Genomic DNA, 1,726 nt, shown 5'->3' on the forward strand with positions numbered 1-1,726 from the left:
ACGTGGGGGCACGCCAGCGCACCCACTGGGTGTAGCCCCCGAGATTCGGGCAGACTGCCGAGCAGTCGGGCCGGATCTCCCAGCAACTACTTTGTCTTCTTCTTTTTCTTCCTCAGCTGGCTGGGCAGGCGGACTCCGACACAGCAGTCGGACTCTTTGCAGACGGCCAGGCAGTCAGCGGTCGGACGCACATCTGGCAGTCGAACGCATATTCCAGCCGGTTGCGTGGAGTCGAACGCACAACTCTCTCACTTTTTTCTCTTTCTGTCCGACTCCATGCGAGCAGTCGGATGCACAAAGCTCTTTATTTTTCTTTTTTCTTCAGCCGGCCCTTGACTTTTCTTATGGACGAGATGGGGAGCCGGCTCCCTCTTCTTTTCTTTCTGCCTGGGGCAGCCGGCGTAGAGGTCGAGCTGGGTCGGACAGCAGGCGGCCGTGGGCGGAGGCGACCGGACGGGGGAGCCATCGTGGCGGAGCCGGCTAACGATGACAGGAGCCGGCACGCGGGCGCGAAGCTAGGCGGGAGCGGCGCGAGGCAGCACAGCTGCTGTCGGCGCGGGGCAGCGCCAGGCCAGCCGGAGTGGCGGAGGTGGCGACGGGGCAAGCCGGCGCGGGGCGACGCAGGCTCGGGGCAGCAGCCTGCCAAGGGCGACGCGGGCGGGCGGACGGAGCAGCCGGAGCGGCCAGGCACGGGACTCGGCGTCCGGGTGTGCTACGCGATGCAGGCGCGGTGCGGCAGTCGGCCAAGGGTGACGCGGACAGAGGAGTCCGGGTTGCGGGAAGTCGGAGCCGGCGCAGAGGACCCGGCGCGGAGCACCCTGCGGGGAGGAGCCAGCGCGCAGAGGCCGGAAGCAGGGCCAAGCGGCGCCGGCGATGGGAGTCCGAGCTTGGGGCTCAGGTGGACGGAGCGAGGCGGCGACTTGGGCGGGCGCGTGGACACGGGGCCGTGCGCGGGCGCGCAGGGGCGGGAACAGCGTGCGAGCAGGACACGCAGGCGACGGTCGGCTGATGCGCGTGCGTCATCCTTTTCGCGTCCGGCCACTGTACGAGAGACGTGCGAGCACTGTACGGGCAGTGTCAACCACTGTATGAGCAGTGACGAGTCTGAATAATTGCAGCGGGCGCAGTCGCAGGCAGTAGGGGCAGCGGCAGCGGAGGAAGCGGTGGCCGTGGCGGGCGCAGGTAGCAGCAGCGCTCGAGCAGCATCCACGGCGCAGTGAGGTAGAGGCGCTCAGGAGTGATGAGAGGAGGACGAGCAGGGCGCCGGCCGGCGCTGGAGGAGAGCAGTGCGGCGGCACAGGTGGCCGGGCCATGGGCAGAGGCGAGGCCCTTACATGCGCGGGTGGACCAGCCCGGAAGCATACTGGAGCAGCTGCGCGCACACGCGGGCGAAGCAGAGCAGAGGCGAGCGAGCGTATGGTAGCATCCGACTTGCATCCGGCCAATACGTAGAATGTATATGGCCATTTTCTGGCTTGGGTCTGAGTGTTACCTGATGCATGTATGGCTGGTGTATGGGTTGTATATAGGGTAGTATCTGTAGTGGTATGGCTAATGGTTTGACCATTGTTGACTAGCATCTAGCTAGCTAGCATAGATGATATATGGAGTAGCGAATGCCCGTTTTGGCCGGAGCAAAGCGCAGCATGGAGGAGAGTGGACGCGAGCGGCGTGTGGATGGACGCGGCCGACCGAACCGAGGCACCGCGCGCGGCGCGCGCACGGA

At 65.9% G+C, this 1,726-nt stretch overlaps 1 protein-coding gene across 1 annotated transcript; it reads right to left on the reverse strand.

Moving 5' to 3' along the window:
- Positions 1-304: 304 nt before the first annotated feature.
- LOC147985629 (uncharacterized) lies at positions 305-1,313 on the reverse strand. The gene is made up of 4 exons (XM_087541667.1): positions 1,070-1,313; positions 728-1,005; positions 653-695; positions 305-615 (listed from the first exon to the last, which is right to left on the reverse strand). Exons 1-4 carry the CDS (start codon positions 1,311-1,313, stop codon positions 305-307), a joined length of 876 nt encoding a protein of 291 aa, XP_087397793.1.
- Positions 1,314-1,726: the final 413 nt, after the last annotated feature.

This window comes from Triticum urartu, chromosome 2A, assembly GCF_056163025.1.
Source record: "Triticum urartu cultivar PI428250 chromosome 2A, HENAU_Tu73, whole genome shotgun sequence".
Taxonomy (NCBI): domain Eukaryota; kingdom Viridiplantae; phylum Streptophyta; class Magnoliopsida; order Poales; family Poaceae; genus Triticum; species Triticum urartu.